This window comes from Oncorhynchus nerka, linkage group LG14 (assembly GCF_034236695.1).
Source record: "Oncorhynchus nerka isolate Pitt River linkage group LG14, Oner_Uvic_2.0, whole genome shotgun sequence".
NCBI classification, from domain to species: domain Eukaryota; kingdom Metazoa; phylum Chordata; class Actinopteri; order Salmoniformes; family Salmonidae; genus Oncorhynchus; species Oncorhynchus nerka.
In genome coordinates, this window is record NC_088409.1 from 11,773,333 (window position 1) to 11,790,325 (window position 16,993).

The window sequence follows — 16,993 nt, forward strand, 5'->3', positions numbered from 1 at the left end:
CTGACTAATAAAGCCTTACTACCTAACTCAAAACAGGTGCACTCAATCAACACATAAGGAGGGGGAGGAAATAATCAGTAGCAGCTAGTAGGCCGGCGACGACGACCGCCGAGCGCCACCCGAACGGGAAGGGGAGTGTCCTTCGGGACAGTACCCCCCCCTTGACGCGTGGCTCCCGCAGTGCGCCGACACCGCCTCGAGGTCGACCTGGAGGACGAGGCGCAGGGCGATCCGGATGGAGGCGATGGAAATCCCTCAACATTGACGGATCCAAAATGTCCCTGGTGGGTACCCAGCACCTCTCCTCCGGACCGTACCCCTCCCAGTCCACGAGGTACTGCAGGCCCCTCACTCGGCGTCTCGAGTCCAGAATGGCCCGTATCGTATACGCCGGGGACCCCTCGATGTCCACAGGGGGAGGAGGGACCTCCAGCACCTCACCGTCCTGTAGGGGACCAGCTACCACCGGCCTGAGGAGAGACACATGAAACGAGGGGTTAATACGATAATAGGAAGGGAGTTGTAATCGATAACACACCTCGTTTATTCTCCTCAGGACTTTGAACGGCCCTACACACTGCGGCCCAAGCTTCCGGCAGGGCATGCGGAGGGGCAGGTTTCGGGTCGAGAGCCAGACCCTGTCCCCTGGTACAAAGACGGGGGCCTCACTGTGGTGGCGGTCAGCACTCCTTTTCTGCCATCCACTAGCCTGTTGAAGGGATTCCTAGACGGCCCTCCAGGTTTCTTTGGAGTGCTGCACCCATTCCTCCACCGCAGGAGCCTCGGTCTGGCTCGGATGCCACGGTGCCAGGACCGGCTGGTACCCCAACACACACTGAAAGGGGGACACATTAGTAGAGGAGTGGCGTAATGAGTTCTGGGCCATTTCAGCCCAGGGGATGTATCTCGCCCACTCCCCTGGCCGGTCCTGGCAGTACGACCGCAGAAACCTACCCACCTCCTGGTTTACTCTCTCCACCTGCCCATTACTTTCGGGGTGATAACCAGAGGTCAGGCTGACCGAGACCCCCAGACGCTCCATGAACGCCCTCCATACTCGGGACGTGAACTGGGGGCCCCGATCAGAAACGATGTCCTCCGGCACCCCGTAGTGCCGGAAGACGTGGGTGAATAATGCCTCCGCAGTTTGTAGGGCTGTTGGGATACCGGGCAACGGGAGGAGACGGCAGGACTTAGAGAACCGATCCACAATCACTAGAACCGTGGTGTTGCCCTGAGACGGGGGAAGGTCGGTCAGGAAATCTACGGATAGATGTGACCATGGCCGTTGTGGAACGGGGAGGGGTTGTAACTTCCCTCTAGGAAGGTGCCTAGGAGCCTTACTCTGGGCGCATACCGAACAGGAGGAGACATAAACCTTAACGTCCCTAGCCAAGGTAGGCCACCAATACCTCCCCCGAAGGCTCCCCACTGTCCTCCTCACCCCAGGGTGACCCGAGGAGGGTAGGACGTGAGCCCACCGAATCAGTTGGTCCAAAACACCAAGCGGCACGTACCTCCGCCCCGCCGGACACTGAGGAGGCGCGGGTTCAGCCCGTAACGCCCGCTCGATGTCCGTGTCCACCTCCCATACCACCGGTGCCATCAGCTTTGAGGCCGGAAGGATGGGAGTAGGTTCGGTGAACCTATCCTCCGTGTCGTAAAGGCGGGACAGTGCGTCCGCCTTCACGTTCTGGGAGCCCGGTCTATATGATAAAGTGAACCGGAATCGAGTGAAAAACATGGCCCACCTTGCCTGCCGCCGAATATACTCCAGATTTTGGTGGTCGGTCCAGATGAGAAAGGGGTGCTTAGCCCCTCAAGCCAGTGTCTCCACACCTTCAGAGCCCTGACCACCGCTAACAACTCCCGGTCCCCCACATCATAGTTACGCTCCGCTGGGCTGAGCTTACTCGAGAAAAAAGCGCAGGGGCGGAGTTTTGGTGGCGTACCCGAGCGCTGTGATAGCACGGCACCCACCCCAGCCTCGGACGCGTCCACCTCCACTATGAATGCTAGAGAGGGGTCCGGATGCGCCAACACGGGTGCATCCGTGAACAGCGCCTTCAACCTGTTGAAAGCTCTGTCCGCCTCTGCTGACCATCGCAACCGCACCGGGCCCCCTTAGCAGTGAGGTAATTGGAGCCGCTACCTGGCCAAAACCCCGGATAAACCTCCGGTAGTAGTTGGCAAAACCCAAAAACCGCTGCACCTCTTTCACCGTGGTTGGAGTCGGCCAATTACGCACGGCCTTACTGCGGTCACCCTCCATCTCCACCCCCGAGGTGGAAATGCGATAACCCAGAAAGGAGACTGCTCGTTTGGAGAACACACACTTCTCAGCCTTGACGTATAGGTCATGCTCCAGCAGTCTACCAAGCACCTTGCGTACCAGAGACACATGCACGGCGTGAGTGGCTGAGTAGATCAGAATGTCATCGATATAAACAACCACTCCCTGCCCGTCCTGAGAATATCGTCTACAAAGGATTGAAAAATGGCTGGAGCATTTTTTAACCCATACGGCATGACGCAGTACTCATAGTGGCCCGATGTGGTACTAAATGCGGTTTTCCACTCGTCTCCTTTCCGAATACGCACCAGGCTATACGCGCTCCTGAGATCCAATTTTGTGAAGAACTGCGCTCCCTGAAAGGATTCCACTGCCGTAGCAATGAGAGGTAGTGGGTAGCTGAACCCCACTGTGATGGCATTTAGACCTCTATAATCAATACACGGACGCAATCCTCCCTCCTTTTTCTTCACAAAAAAGAAACTCGAGGAGACGGGTGAAATGGGGGACCGAATGTACCCCTGTCCCAGAGACTCCGTGATATATGTCTCCATAGCCAACGTCTCCTCTTGGGACAATGGGTACACGTGACTCTTGGGAAGCGCAGCGTTTACCTGGAGATCTATCGCACAATCCCTTCCCGGTCGATGTGGTGGTAATTTAGTCGCCTTCTTTTACTAAAAGCGATTTCCAAATCGGCATACTCGGGGAATGCACACTGTGGGACCCTGGTCTGGACTTTCCACCGAGGTGGCACTGACGGAAACTCCCAGACACCTTCCAGAACACTCATCTGACCACCCCTGGAGAACCCCCTGTCTCCACAAAATGTTAGGATTGTGCCGGGCCAGCCAGGGAATCCCTAACACCACTGGAAACGCAGGCGAATCAATAATATAGAGACTGATACGCTCCCTATGATTCCCCTGCGTTACCATGTCCAGTGGGATCGTGGTCTCCCTGACCACCCCTGACCCTAATGGCCGGCTATCTAGGGAGTGCACGGGAAAGGGAGAATCTATCCGCACAAGCGGAACACCTAATTTAATAGCAAGTCCGCGATCCATAAAGTTCCCAGCTGCGCCTGAATCGACTAGCGCCCTATGCTGGGAAGAGGGGAAAAATTAAGGAAAAAATCAAGACAAACATGTGACCAACAGGGGGTTCTGGGTGAGTTTGGTGCTGACTCACCTGGGGTGATCGAGAAATGTTCCGCCTGCCATCTCGACTCCCAGACGGAGCCCCCCAGCACCGATCGGCCGTGTGTCCTCTCCGACCACAGTTGGTGCAGAGGGAGCCTCCTCCGCCGGTACCCCTCGGCAAAGCCCCTCCCAACTCCATCGGAACAGGAGTGGAGGTGCTGGGTGGTGGAACACACAGGACCCTCTCCCGAACGCCCGCGGGCAGCCAGCAGATTGTCCAGTCGGATGGATATGTCAATTAGCTCATCCAAGGAAAGAGCGGTGTCCCGACACGCTAGCTCCCTGCGGACGTCCTCCCGGAGACTACACCTGTAGTGGTCGATAAGGGCCCTGTCGTTCCACCCGGATCCTGCTGCCAAGGTACGGAACTCCAACATGTAATCCTGGGCGTTCCTTTTCTCCTGCCGGAGATGGAATAGTCGTTCTCCCGCCGCTCGGCCATCTGGAGGATGGTCAAACACGGCGGCGAGAAAACTCTGGGTAGTGCTCCTTAGCTGAGTCTGGGCCATTCCAAACTGCATTTGCCCACTCCAGAGCACGACCCGTGAGGCAGGAGATGAGGACATTCACCCTTATTTAACCAGGTAGACTAGTTGAGAACAAGTTTTCATTTGCAACGGCAACCTGGCCAAGATAAAGCAAAGCAGTTCGACACATACAACAACACAGTTACACATGGAATAAAGAAACATACAGTCAATAATAGAGTAGTAAAAGTCTATATACAGCATGTGCAAATGAGGTGGGATAAGGGAGGTGAGGTAAAAAAATAGGCCATAGTGGTGAAGTAATTACAATATAGCAATTAAACACTGGAATGGTAGATGTGCAGAATATGAATGAGCAAGTAGAGATACTGGGGTGCAAAGGAGCAAGATAAATGAATAAATACAGTATGGGGATGAGGTAGTTGGATGCTCTATTTACAGATGGGCTATGTAAAGGTGCAGTCATCTGTGAGTTGCTCTGTGAGCTGGTGCTTAAAGCTAGTGAGAGGGAGATATGAGTCTCCAGCTTCAACTTTTGGTCCTTGACTCGGTATCATGCAAGATTACAAATCCTAAACGTCATCTGTAGCTGAAATCTTTGCTAACAGGTATTGTGCCAATTTAAAACGTGCACAAGACAGTTCACAGATTTGTCCATTTAAAAACAGTTTTCCAATGTATTAATCTGTTCATTACTACATTTAGCTAACCTTAGATAGCTAATCCAGAGATTCTTACCTTTGCTTCGTTTCAGCAGTCCCATCCAGATCCTCATGGCATGTGTAGTTTATGATAGACACATTAGCCACTAATTAGCATTTCATTTTTTGGGTGGTAAATACAGGCAAATTTATTGATACAAGTCACCTTGTCCTAGAGAGATTTACACAGTTATCAAAAATCACACCAGGGTAAGCCTACACGAACCACAACTCTTATTTTAAGTGTTTCTAAAATCCTCTATGGGAAAAAAATTATAGTTGGGAAATTTTTGGAACCATTTCCTTGATTGACCGCTAGTTTTTATGGGTATTATGACTCATACTGGGGTATTTTATCTCCACCCTGCAAATTCTATTAAATTATGTTCTATTCTATTTTGTTCTGTTCTATTCTGTTCTGTTCTATTCTGTTCTAATAATTTATATTCTGTTCTGTTCTGTTATGTTCTATTCTGTTCTGTTCTGTTCTATTCTGTTCTGTTATGTTCTATTCTGTTCTGTTCTATTCTGTTCTGTTATGTTCTATTCTGTTCTGTTATGTTCTATTCTGTTCTGTTATGTTCTATTCTGTTCTGTTATGTTCTATTCTGTTCTGTTCTGTTCTATTCTGTTATGTTCTATTCTGTTCTGTTATGTTCTATTCTGTTCTGTTCTGTTCTGTTCTATTCTGTTCTGTTCTATTCTGTTCTATTCTGTTCTGTTCTGTCCTGTTCTATTCTACTGTAAAGCAGTGAGGTCCATTGAGCCAGCAGATGGATGCAGTGAACACCATATTGAACGACATTCCACGTCTTCATTTTTTTTTCACAGAAGAACTCCAGATTTTCATCCAACAAAGTTTGTCTGACTGAGTAACAGATTGTAAAGAACAGGGGAGGGAAGAAATATCTTGAGGGACCTGCATGGTTACTGTTACTAACATGATGGTCCTTTATGTACGCTGAACAGTTCATGACTCCAGGTCCAATAAAATACATTTCAAAATAGCTTTTGAAGTTGTGATTGTATATTCATAAAAGGTAGAATATGGCTCTTTTTTCATTTCCTGAAAAATTTCAGGTTTAGAGATATGTGTTTTCTTTCCGCTGGGACGCTATAAACCTTTACACTAATGATTTGGCTGCAGCAAGTCTCCATCACTAGTTTTCTACTGCTATCCAATGGTCTCTAGTGGATACATTGCATACTACTACAGCAGGAACTTAAAGGGCACATCGAGTGATTGAGTCCCAAATGGCACCCTATTCCCTACTGTACACTACTTTTGACCAGAACCCCATGAGCCCTAGTCAAAAGTGATCTACAGGCTTCAGTATGTGTCATCCAGCTGCCATCTTTCCCTCAATCTTGGCCACACTGTAGTCTCCTGCCATTTTAGTGGGGTCACACCAGACCATATTAGTGGGGTCAGACCAGACCATATTAGTGGGGTCAGACCAGACCATATTAGTGGGGTCAGACCAGGCCAGTCCATATGAGTGGGGTTAATGGGCATTGATGATTTCCTTTTAATCACTTCCTGGCCATTCATGGAGGCAACAATGGCTCTAAAACTAGGTGTCTCGACCAACCCTAAACTCATCAACCCAGAACTAAAATCTTGCGTCTGTCCACGAGAGATTACAACCAGTCAGCCAGCTAGTCAGTTAGTCAGATTCTCTGCTATATTACTGTTAGCTACACTTTAATCATATATAAAACACATAGTACATACAGATGTAGGATCTTAATTTGAGCTAGTTTGTTACAACAGGAAAAGAATCCTGCAGCAACAGAACAGATTATAATTAATGGACATTTTTGTAGGGTTGATACCTTTCTCTGCAGGGCAAATCAAGTCTGAAATTTCAATGTGGAAATTACACTTCAGAAGTCTTTTTAAAGCTCAAATACAACACACGTTTGAATTTCCTGCTGTGTAGGACAACACTCAGCAACAGAAGAATGATCAAATGAAGAGCCAACATCTGTATGCAACTCCTTCATTCACCTAAAACCAAGAGAATGAGGCAGTTGAAACTGATAAATGATTTTATTTGATGTGATGTGAGAAGTGGACAACATACTCTAAGCCCCACAACAGTTCATAGGTATAACACATGAATCCTGAGCATTGATTAAGAAAAACATGCAATCTTCTTACAAACTCAGTTTATTGGTACAAAAATATTACAAAACTACGTTTTTTCAAAGTTGCTTTCTATATAAAGCATGTTCAACAATCCCATATAGACATAACTAAAGTACTAGCAGATCCAGGTCATGTGTAACTCTATTTATGATACATTGCAGGTGTATTTGTTCCCTTTCAAAGCTGCAGGAGTTCTATTTTTACAATATTATATTTGACCTACAAATACCCCAAAATCCTTCTCTTAGTGCACTCTGATAATAAACCAAATGAAATCAGTTTTGTGGACATGAAACAATAGTCAGTCCTTTCCTACCTTGGAGGCCATGTCTGGGCTCACAACAGCATTTAACATGAATTATTCATGATAAAAACATATAGGATAGAACACTGTTATCGATGTTCCTTTATACAGCAGTACTGACCAAGGGAGGTGGCATTAGCCTACCTCATACCCCCTCATTGCCAGAGGGGAAAAACAGATGAGACAGTCAGGTACTCCTGCTGGGTTTGTGGAGTGTTGGCGGGAGGCGGGTTGGGGGAGGCAGGTTGGGGGAGGCAGGTTGGAGGGAGGCGGGTTGGGGGAGGCGGGTTGGGGGAGGCGGGTTGGGGGAGGCGGGTTGGGGGAGGCGGGTTGGAGGGAGGCAGGTTGGAGGGAGGCAGGTTGGGGGAGGCGGGTTGGAGGGAGGCGGGTTGGAGGGACCCGGGTTGGGGGAGGCGGGTTGGGGGAGGGAGGCGGGTTGGAGGAGGCGGGTTGGAGGGAGGCGGGTTGGAGGGAGGCGGGTTGGAGGGAGGCAGGTTGGGGAGGCAGGTTGGGGGAGGCAGGTTGGGGGAGGCAGGTTGGAGGGAGGCAGGTTGGAGGGAGGCAGGTTGGCGGGAGGCGGGGATCTAAGTTGTTGCCTTCCGGTTCTGATGATCACAAGAGTTCAGAAGGCCCCGATCTCGGTCCCCCAGGGCCTGTAAGGCTGATTTCTCAGAGCTGTGGAGGAGCCTGATGCATTGAGGGCTGCCGGGGACACTAGGGGAAAAGTAGTGAAGGAGAAGGCAGACAGGGAGGAGAGGGGTGGTGGTTGGGAGAGCTTGGAGGCTGAGACTGACAGGGCCAGCCCCAGGGGTAGATTGTCATTGGGGGGCACCCTGAGTGCCTCTGAGGGGGCCATCACGCTGAGTCTGGAGGTCACAGAGGTATCAGTTGAACAGGGGGATGACATGGAGGCGGAGGAGGAGATGGAGCAGGAGGAGGGTGGGCTGCTGGTACTGTGGGGGGCTAGTGTCCGTCCCTGGGGGAGTGGTAAGAGGGGGTGTGGCAGGTGGGCGGAGGGTGTCCTCAAAGCGGAGCCCCAGGCTAGTTGTCCAGGGTGTCCAGTCAATCCAGTGTGGATGTCTCTCTGAGAGGCGTAGTTGTTGAGGTGAGAGACCAGGCGTACGCGGAGTGGGTCGACACTGTTCCAGCCCTCCATGATGCTTAGGTAGCGGGCCGTCTCTGACAGACACTCCCTGAAGCCCAGGCTGCTACAGGAACTACAACACAGGAGTATACAGAGCACTACACAACTAGAGGAACTAAAGGACATGGAGACACTTGGTTCTAATTCTGTGGTGGAGCTTGGAGGATATGCCTAGTTCCCGACAAATATGCAGAAGTTTTTCTAGAAGTTTCCCTATCACAACATATTTTTTACAGGCTGTCATCATAAACCAAGTCTTTGTATTGTTTTGGTATTGACTCACCTTGTCCGCTGGCAGCATGTATCATCTTCAAATGATCTACAGTAATCTGCAAAATTTCAGCTTTTTCCAATTTTGACGATCCCTGTGACAAAAGGCAAACATTCGATTAGATTGTGTTACTTGTAAAATAAATCCTAACCAAAGATGTAGAAAAGGCAGAATTTGACTACTGAGATTAATATACTCTGAATCCAATAGGTCTGTATGGTATATACAATTGTACTGTAGCCTACCTGCTTCTCAAACGCACTTGGCACAAGTCTTCTGAGATCAGTCAGGCTGTTATTGATTCGGTCACTTCGCCGTTTCTCAATAATCTGTGGCTGAGAGCGAGGTAGGATTTTGGGTCTCTGACAGCATATCAAGGCGATGGTGAACCTCAATGGCAATATTTAGTGCATAATTATGCAGGAGTAATGTAATACTCAATCCTCTGTGTCGTTTTCTGGCTTTAGTTGGAGTTGTTTTCGGGGGTGACATCAAGTCATGTTTTCTGAAATAATCAAAGTAGCACCTTTCCTAGAGACACTTGGAACAAACAGCAACGCTGCAGTCATAACAGCAACAGCACCACTGGGCAGACCACTGGTCCCAGTAGTCATATTCAGAAGCACCTGAATGCAGCTGAAAAGTTCACAGAATAGAACAGTCCTAAATAGGCAAAGAAATTCAGGTTTTAAAGTTGTGTAATAGCTAGTTAGCAGCAGGACGCTAGTACTTCCGGCGCCGACAGAGATGGCCGCCTCGCTCGCGTTCCTAGGAAACTATGCAGTTTTTTGTTTTTTTTACGTGTTATTTCTTACGTTAGTACCCCAGGTCATCTTAGGTTTCATTACATACAGTTGAGAAGAACTACTGAACATAAGAGCAGCGTCAACTCACCATCAGTACGACCAAGAATATATCCTGTGCACCAGGATCGTGCACCACTCCCTAGCATTCTTCTCGCCAATGTCCAGTCTATTGACAACAAGGTTGATGAAATCCGAGCAAAGGTAGCATTCCAGAGGGACATCAGAGACTGTAACGTTCTTTGCTTCACGGAAACATGGCTCACTGGAGAGGCGCTATCGGAATCGGTGCAGCCAGCTGGTTTCTCCACGCATCGCGCCGACAGAAACAAACATCTTTCTGGTAAGAAGAGGGGCGGGGGCGTATGCTTCATGGTTAACGTGACGTGGTGTGATCATAACAACATACTCAAGTCCTTCTGTTCACCTGATTTAGAATTCCTCACAATCAAATGTCGACCGCATTATCTTCCAAGGGAATTCTCTTCGATTATAATCACAGCCGTATATATTCCCCCCCAAGCAGACACATCGATGGCTCTGAACGAACTTTATTTGACTCTTTGCAAACTGGTATCCATTTATCCGGAGGCTGCATTAATTGTAGCTGGGGATTTTAACAAGGCTAATCTGAAAACAAGACTCCTAAATTTGATCAGCATATCGATTGCGCAACCAGGGCTAGAAAAACCTTGGATCACTGCTATTCTAACTTCCGCGACGCATATAAGGCCCTGCCCCGCCCTCCTTTCGGAAAAGCTGACCACGACTCCATTTTGTTGATCCCTGCCTACAGACAGAAACTAAAACAAGAAGCTCCCGCGCTGAAGTCTGTTCAACGCTGGTCCGACCAATCTGATTCCACACTCCAAGACTGCTTCAATCACGTGGACTGGGATATGTTTCGTATTGCGTCAGACAACAACATTGACGAATACGCTGATTCGGTGAGCGAGTTCATTAGAACGTGCGTTGAAGATGTCATTCCCATAGCAACGATTAAAACATTCCCAAACCAGAAACCGTGGATTGATGGCAGCATTCGAGTGAAACTGAAAGCCCGAACCACTGCTTTTAATCAGGGCAAGGTGACAGGAAACATGACCGAATACAAACAGTGTAACTATTCCCTCCGCAAGGCAATCAAACAAGCTAACGAGTCAGTATAGAGACAAAGTAGAATCTCAATTCAACGGCTAAGACACAAGAGGTATGTGGCAGGGTCCACAGTCAATCACGGATTACAAAAAGAAAACCAGCCCAGTCACGGACCAGGATGTCTTGCTCCCAGGCAGACTAAATAACTTTTTTGCCCGCTTTGAGGACAATACAGTGCCACTGACACGGCCCGCAACTAAAACATGCGGACTCTCCTTCACTGCAGCCACGTGAGGAAAACATTTAAACGTGTCAACCCTCGCAAGGCTGCAGGCCCAGACGGCATCCCCAGCCGCGCCCTCAGAGCATGCGCAGACCAGCTGGCTGGTGTGTTTACGGACATATTCAATCAATCCCTATCCCAGTCTGTTGTTCCCACATGCTTTAAGAGGGCCACCATTGTTCCTGTTCCCAAGAAAGCTAAGGTAACTGAGCTAAACGACTACCGCCCGTAGCACTCACTTCCGTCATCATGAAGTGCTTTGAGAGACTAGTCAAGGACCATATCACCTCCACCCTACCTGACACCATAGACCCACTCCAATTTGCTTACCGCCCAAATAGGTCCACAGACGACGCAATCTCAACCACACTGCACACTGCCCTAACCCATCTGGACAAGAGGAATACCTATGTGAGAATGCTGTTCATCGACTACAGCTCGGCATTTAACACCATAGTGCCCTCCAAGCTCGTCATCAAGCTCGAGACCCTGGGTCTCGACCCCGCCCTGTGCAACTGGGTACTGGACTTCCTGACGGGCCGCCCCCAGGTGGTGAGGGTAGGCAACATTTCCACCCCGCTGATCCTCAACACTGGGGCCCCACAAGGGTGCGTTCTGAGCCCTCTCCTGTACTCCCTGTTCACCCACGACTGCGTGGCCACGCACGCTCCAACTCAAATCATCAAGTTTGCGGACGACACAACAGTGGTAGGCTTGATTACCAACCACGACGAGACGCCCTACAGGGAATAGGTGAGGGCCCTCGGAGTGTGATGTCAGGAAAATAACCTCACACTCAACGTCAACAAAACTAAGGAGAAGATTGTGGACTTCAGGAAACAGCAGAGGGAACACCCCCCTATCCACATTGATGGGACAGTAGTGGAGAGGGTAGTAAGTTTTAAGTTCCTCGGCGTACACATCACAAACTGAATTGGTCCACCCACACAGACAGCATCGTGAAGAAGGCGCAGCAGCGCCTCTTCAACCTCAGGAGGCTGAAGAAATTCGGCTTGTCACCAAAAGCACTCACAAACTTCTACAGATGCACAATCGAGAGCATCCTGTCGGGCTGTATCACCGCCTGGTACGGCAACTGCTCCGCCCACAACCGTAAGGCTCTCCAGAGGGTAGTGAGGTCTGCACAACGCATCACCGGGGGCAAACTACCTGCCCTCCAGGACACCTACACCACCCGATGTCACAGGAAGACCATAAAGATCGACAACAACCGCCCGAGCCACTGCCTGTTCACCCCGCTATCATCCAGAAGGAGAGGTCAGTACAGGTGCATCAAAGCTGGGACCGAGAGACTGAAAACGGCTTCTCTCTCAAGGCAATCAGACTGTTAAACAGCCACCACTAACATTGAGTGGCTGCTGCCAACACACTGACTCAACTCCAGCCACTTTAATATTGGGAATTCATGGGAAATGTAAAACATATCACTAGCCACTTTAAACAATGCTACCTAATATGTTTACATACCCTACATTATTCATCTCATATGTATATACTGTACTCTATACCATCTACTGTATCTGCCTATGCCGCTCTGTGCAATCACTCACTCATCTTTATGTACATATTCTTATCCCCTTCCACTTGTCTATAAGGTGGTAGTTTTGGAATTGTTAGCTAGATTACTTGTTGGTTATTACTGCATTGTCGGAACTAGAACAAGCATTTCGCTACACTCGCATTAACATCTGCTAACCATGTGTATGTGACAAATAAAATTTGATTTGAGAACCAGGGTTTAGTTAACCCACTAATCAGTCATGGCAGTTTTTGCATCGTAGACAAATGGTCAGTTGGACATTTCTACTTGGTCACCAGTTCTCAAAATAGGTAGTGTGAAATCAATGTATTTTGCCGGGAACACTCAGTGTAGCGTGCTCAAAGTAGGCCAACATTAATTTATTGGAGAAAAATTGACACTGAAATGTATTGAATGTTAGCACCACCTACAACCAAAGAAGTCAGGATAGACCAGAGATTTGCCTGTTTGTAATCCACATGGATTAAGTTTGATGAATAGGCCTTAGCCTCCAAACTGGCCTACATATTGCAATGAAGGAAATACCACTTTTCACAAAGCAGAACTGACTTTATTGAAAGCTTAATGGGATTTTGGTACCAATTGAGTCAGTGAATTTAACATGGTAGGTATTGAACAGATAACATGCATGTTTTTGATTTGCTGGTGGGGGGTCTTCAATTCAGCAGGCTGGAATCACACCTCTTTCTCATAGGTCCTCAGCGCCACCACATCATCCATTACACATTTCTAGAAAAGAGAGCAGTACACGCTTTAGGTCATGCAATGACAACAAGTGTCAGAACCGAGAACTCAAAATGTATTGATACATTCAGTGATGAACAAACCACCAAATACATGTTGGAATCTATATTAATTTATTCTATAACAGGCACTTTACATCATGTGAGCTAAATAATGCATTATAAATTACTTTAAGGAAACTGATGTTACTGTACCCACTACAACCCCCCAAAAAACATGCATTCCATTCATTCCCATGGAGGACTGGTCCTACTGGATAGTGCCTATGGCGGACCGGTGGCAGCAAAGCCTCGCAATGGCAATGCCAAACATGCAGCAGCAATCCCAGGTTTATGTAAATCATTGGGTTTATTAGCACTCGATTACCAATTAATCCTTTAGTTTATAATAATTAAGTAGCGTGTTGCACATGACTGCAAGTGCTTATCAAGCCACGCTTCCCAGCCAAAACTATAAAGGACATTTTGAACACGTTAGCGCGTAAAAACGCGTGCCATCCTTGTTGGTACCCCGGGAGAACGCAATTTACAAGACGACAACCTGCATTGCATAATGATGATCACATGAAACATTGAACAATATTGCAATATCAAGCATGGACATTGCAAAATAGGCTTATGAAAACGCATATTTTATGTCAAACCAAGCAGAGAAGGGAATAGCAAGACAAACCTTACCGCAATCAATTTTCCATCTTGCAACTCCCGCTCGAGCGTGGTAGTCTTGCCGTCCCAAGTTTGTTTCTGCAGAAATCAGTTGTGTGTCATGAAACAATAGTCAGTCCTTTCCTACCTTGGAGGCCATATCTGGGCTCACAACAGCATTTAACATGAATTATTCATGATAAAAACATATAGGATAGAACACTGTTATCTATGTTCCTTTATACAGCAGTACTGACCAAGGGAGGTGGCATTAGCCTACCTCATCCCCCTCATTTCCAGAGGGGAAAAACAGATGAGACAGTCAGGTACTCCTGCTGGGTTTGTGGAGTGTTGGAGGGAGGCAGGTTGGGGGAGGCAGGTTGGGGGAGGCAGGTTGGGGGAGGCAGGTTGGAGGGAGGCAGGTTGGAGGGAGGCAGGTTGGGGAGAGGCAGGTTGGAGGGAGGCAGGTTGGGGGAGGCAGGTTGGAGGGAGGCAGGTTGGAGGGAGGCAGGTTGGAGGGAGGCGTGTTGGGGGAGGCAGGTTGGGGGAGGCAGGTTGGAGGGAGGCAGGTTGGGGGAGGCGTGGAGGGAGGCAGGTTGGAGGGAGGCAGGGGGCAGGTTGGGGAGGCAGGGGGGAGGCAGGTTGGAGGGAGGCAGGTTTGGGGGAGGATGTTGGGGGGGAGGCGTGTTGGCAGGTTGGAGGGAGGCAGGTTGGAGGGAGGCAGGTTGGGGGAGGCAGGTTGGAGGGAGGCAGGTTGGGGGAGGCGGGGATCTAGGTTGGGGGAGGCGGGGTTGTTGCCTTCCGGTCCTGATGATCACAAGAGTTCAGAAGGCCCCGATCTCTGTCCCCCAGGGCCTGTAAGGCTGATTTCTCAGAGCTGTGGAGGAGCCTGATGCATTGAGGGCTGCTGGGGACACTAGGGGAAAAGTAGTGAAGGAGAAGGCAGACAGGGAGGAGAGGTGGGGTGGTGGTTGGGAGAGCTTGGAGGCTGAGACTGACAGGGCCAGCCCCAGGGGTAGATTGTCATTGGGGGGCACCCTGAGTGCCTCTGAGGGGGCCGTCACGCTGAGTCTGGAGGTCACTGAGGTATCAGTTGAACAGGGGGATGACATGGAGGAGGAGGAGGAGGAGGAGATGGAGCAGGAGGAGGGTGGGCTGCTGGTACTGTGGGGGGCTAGTGTTCGTCCCTGGGGGAGTGGTAAGAGGGGGTGTGGCAGGTGGGCGGAGGGTGTCCTCAAAGCGGAGCCCCAGGCTAGTTGTCCAGGGTGTCCAGTCAATCCAGTGTGGATGTCTCTCTGAGAGGCGTAGTTGTTGAGGTGAGAGACCAGGCGTACGCGGAGTGGGTCGACACTGTTCCAGCCTTCCATGATGCTTAGGTAGCGGGCCGTCTCTGACAGACACTCCCTGAAGCCCAGGCTGCGGTAGTCCTTGGCCAGGGCGTGGGCTTCAAAATACCCTACCAGGAGAGGGAGGCAGAGGGTCAGGAACAGGAACTACAACACACAGGAGTATACAGAGCACTACAGAACTAGAGGAACAAAAGGACATGGTTCTAATTCTGTGGTGGAGCTTGGAGGATATGCCTAGTTCACGACAAATATGCAGAAGTTTTTCTAGAAGTTTCCCTATCACAACATATTTTTTACAGGCTGTCATCATAAACCAAGTCTTTGTATTGTTTTGGTATTGACTCACCTTGTCCGCTGGCAGCATGTATCATCTTCAAATGATCCACAGTAATCTGCAAAATTTCAGCTTTTTCCAATTTTGACGATCCCTGTGAAAAAACATTCGATTAGATTGTGTTACTTGTAAAATAAATCCTAACCAAAGATGTAGAAAAGGCAGAATTTGACTACTGAGATTAATATACTCTGAATCCAATAGGTCTGTATGGTATATACAATTGTACTGTAGCCTACCTGCTTCTCAAACGCACTTGGCACAAGTCTTCTGAGATCAGTCAGGCTGTTGTTGATTCGGTCACGTCGCCGTTTCTCAATAATCTGTGGATGAGAGCGAGGTGTAATTAGATTTTTGCGTCTCCGACAGCATATCAAGGTGATGGTGAACCTTAATAACGGCAATATATGGTGTATAATTATGCAAGAGAAATGTAATACTCACTCCTCTGCGTCGTTTTCTGGCTTGAGTTGGAGTGGTTTTCGGGGGTGACATCAAGTCATACGGAGAGTCAAGGTTTCTGAAATAATCAAAGTAATTTTCATTCAGTTTCAATAACATATTGGTGACGACAGGCTTCTGTCACGCATAGCCTGTTCTTCAAGAGAGATACACTGTGTAGAGATGCGTGATTTAGATTAGCCTACCACAAAAAAATACACATTAGGCTTATATCAGAATTACAAATAAATAGATTTTCTCATTAAAAAAATATTTCCAATTCTTCATAACTGCATTTTCAACATACACATTTTCGTCACCACTGTCCTTCTCCACTTCTATATTGTCATCAAGTTCGCTATCAGATGAACAGCTGTATTTGTGATTTCGTCTCATTTTGCTCCAGAATCCCAAGTAGCAATATTCAGTATAGATTGTCCCTCAATGTGAACTCCGCAAATCCTGTGAAAGCGACGTGTCCGCGCAACTGTTTAAAGTCAAGCCTTGTTCTCAGGGTATTATTTTCAGACCATGTAGTTTAAAATGAGAGGGGCGGGGAATAGGCGGGCTCTAAAAGTACTAAGCCTATTAAAATCAAGCTGACGTTTGAGTGACATGTTTTGTTGTTTTCGCTCAATGATGGTGGGGCCTCTCTGAATGCCAGTATGGGCGAAACAAATATAATCCGTAGACTCCAAATGTAGGTCTACCATTAGTTAAAGATGCAGAGGCAGAAATCGCTCAGCGATTTCCTGGTCAAATTCTAATAGTTTGCCTAATTTCTGTTTACGCGAACAACGAAATGTTTTATTTTATTTCATACATTCTTTGTACCCTTATTTTACAATGTACATTTACTGAGAACAGGTTCTCATTTACAGCAATGACCTGGAGAATAGTTACAGGGAGAGGAGGGAGGGATGAATGAGCCAATTGGAAATTTAAGAACGGGAGGCATAGAAATAGCGCACATAGAACTGATCTAACACTTCTTAGACTTGCTTTCAACAAAAATGACATATCTATAATTCCATTTTCTATGTGAATTTGGTCGAGTAGCCGAAACTCATACATATTGCATCTTTAAGACAACCCACAGAATATGTTTTCAATCACCATTCAATAAATAGTTTTAACCTCCTCAAGGATGTGTCCCAAATAGCACGCTATTCTCCATAAAA

General features: G+C 48.3%; 2 protein-coding genes and 1 long non-coding RNA gene across 3 annotated transcripts; all 3 read right to left on the reverse strand.

Moving 5' to 3' along the window:
* Nucleotides 1-7,672: 7,672 nt before the first annotated feature.
* Nucleotides 7,673-9,169, reverse strand: LOC115116866 (hairy/enhancer-of-split related with YRPW motif protein 1-like). Its single transcript, XM_065027149.1, has 5 exons — nucleotides 9,108-9,169; nucleotides 8,998-9,060; nucleotides 8,801-8,885; nucleotides 8,519-8,649; nucleotides 7,673-8,348 (listed from the first exon to the last, which is right to left on the reverse strand). Exons 1-5 carry the CDS (start codon nucleotides 9,167-9,169, stop codon nucleotides 7,763-7,765), a joined length of 927 nt encoding a protein of 308 aa, XP_064883221.1. The 3' UTR covers nucleotides 7,673-7,762.
* A 3,659-nt stretch (nucleotides 9,170-12,828) lies between these two features.
* Nucleotides 12,829-13,793, reverse strand: LOC135574958 (uncharacterized). The gene is made up of 2 exons (XR_010465661.1): nucleotides 13,722-13,793; nucleotides 12,829-13,029 (listed from the first exon to the last, which is right to left on the reverse strand). It is a non-coding gene; the product is annotated as an uncharacterized LOC135574958 (long non-coding RNA).
* A 691-nt stretch (nucleotides 13,794-14,484) lies between these two features.
* LOC135574959 (hairy/enhancer-of-split related with YRPW motif protein 1-like) lies at nucleotides 14,485-16,309 on the reverse strand. Its single transcript, XM_065027084.1, has 5 exons — nucleotides 16,120-16,309; nucleotides 15,816-15,891; nucleotides 15,611-15,694; nucleotides 15,384-15,465; nucleotides 14,485-15,144 (listed from the first exon to the last, which is right to left on the reverse strand). The coding sequence occupies exons 1-5, from the start codon at nucleotides 16,206-16,208 to the stop codon at nucleotides 14,513-14,515; spliced, it is 963 nt and encodes a 320-aa protein (XP_064883156.1). The 5' UTR covers nucleotides 16,209-16,309; the 3' UTR covers nucleotides 14,485-14,512.
* Nucleotides 16,310-16,993: the final 684 nt, after the last annotated feature.

Excerpts from the sequence above, each read along its gene's own strand:
- LOC115116866 (XM_065027149.1), bottom strand. The coding sequence starts at position 9,169 with ATGACTACTGGGACCAGTGGTCTGCCCAGTGGTGCTGTTGCTGTTATG. Across the intron at positions 8,886-8,997 it reads GCCAGAAAACGACACAGAGG|GATTATTGAGAAACGGCGAA; the intron begins ATTGAGTATTAC and ends CTCTCAGCCACA. Across the intron at positions 8,349-8,518 it reads TTGGTTTATGATGACAGCCT|CAGCCTGGGCTTCAGGGAGT; the intron begins GTAAAAAATATG and ends TAGTTCCTGTAG.
- LOC135574959 (XM_065027084.1), bottom strand. The coding sequence starts at position 16,208 with ATGAGACGAAATCACAAATACAGCTGTTCATCTGATAGCGAACTTGAT. Across the intron at positions 15,466-15,610 it reads CAAGTGCGTTTGAGAAGCAG|GGATCGTCAAAATTGGAAAA; the intron begins GTAGGCTACAGT and ends GTTTTTTCACAG. Across the intron at positions 15,145-15,383 it reads ACATGCTGCCAGCGGACAAG|GGTATTTTGAAGCCCACGCC; the intron begins GTGAGTCAATAC and ends CTCTCCTGGTAG.